The sequence below is a fragment of the Cicer arietinum genome, chromosome 6 (genome assembly GCF_000331145.2).
Source record: "Cicer arietinum cultivar CDC Frontier isolate Library 1 chromosome 6, Cicar.CDCFrontier_v2.0, whole genome shotgun sequence".
NCBI classification, from domain to species: Eukaryota; Viridiplantae; Streptophyta; class Magnoliopsida; order Fabales; family Fabaceae; genus Cicer; species Cicer arietinum.
Genome location: NC_021165.2, coordinates 31,196,517 through 31,197,274, shown reverse-complemented (window position 1 = coordinate 31,197,274; position 758 = coordinate 31,196,517). Strand labels below are relative to the sequence as shown.

The 758-nt window shown below is 41.3% G+C and overlaps 1 protein-coding gene across 1 annotated transcript in view; it reads right to left on the bottom strand.

Moving 5' to 3' along the window:
* LOC140920690 (uncharacterized) overlaps positions 1–758 on the bottom strand; it is a 5,651-nt gene that overhangs the window by 4,262 nt on the left and 631 nt on the right. Inside the window, exon 3 of the mRNA XM_073369501.1 lies at positions 207–712. Coding sequence (XP_073225602.1) covers positions 207–712 — 506 coding nt within the window. The remainder of the gene's footprint in view (positions 1–206; positions 713–758) is intronic.

Below are 758 nucleotides of genomic sequence, written 5' to 3'. Positions count from 1 at the left end.
TTTATATGACAGAGTCTAGCATGCCAAATATTAAAATCACACAACATGTAAGCAGAAGGAGACATCTTATTCATTTCAACATTCAATTTAAACATGCCATCAGTGGCGTACCCTTTCCCAACAAAGATACCATTTTTAGAAATGGTGTACAAATTTTCCCCTATAGACTGAGTAAACCCTGCCTTATTGAGAAGAAACCCTGAGACCAGATTCTTTCTTATTTCTGGAGTGTGGATGACATCCTTCAGAATTAAGGTCTTTCCTAATGTGAATGTTAGTTCCACATCTCCAATTCCAGCAACATTAGTGGTGTGAGAGTCTCGCAACAACATTTTCTTATCTTCAGCAGCAGTGTATGTTTTAAACATAACACGATCATAACAGACATGGCGTGAAACGCCAGTGTCTATCCACCATCCATCTGATCCACCAACAAGGTTGATCTCAGTTATCATTGCAACGAATTGCTCTTCAGTCAAGTTGGCCTGATTTACAGCGCCTAGCTTGTTCCTACACCTGCGTGCCATATGACCCTCTTTCCCACAATTGAAACAGTGAAAGGGGAGAGAGTTGAAACAATGAAAGGGGAGAGGGCCATTTCTAGGAGGTGGTGGCTTCCTAGCAATTGGGACCCTTTGAGGGTACCCATTCTTGTTGCTGTTCTTTGAAGTGCGGTTCTGATTCTTCAAGTGTTTGACGTTTGGCTTCAGAACTGCACCGATGAACTTCTTTTTCTTGTTATTTTCCACAGAAGAATT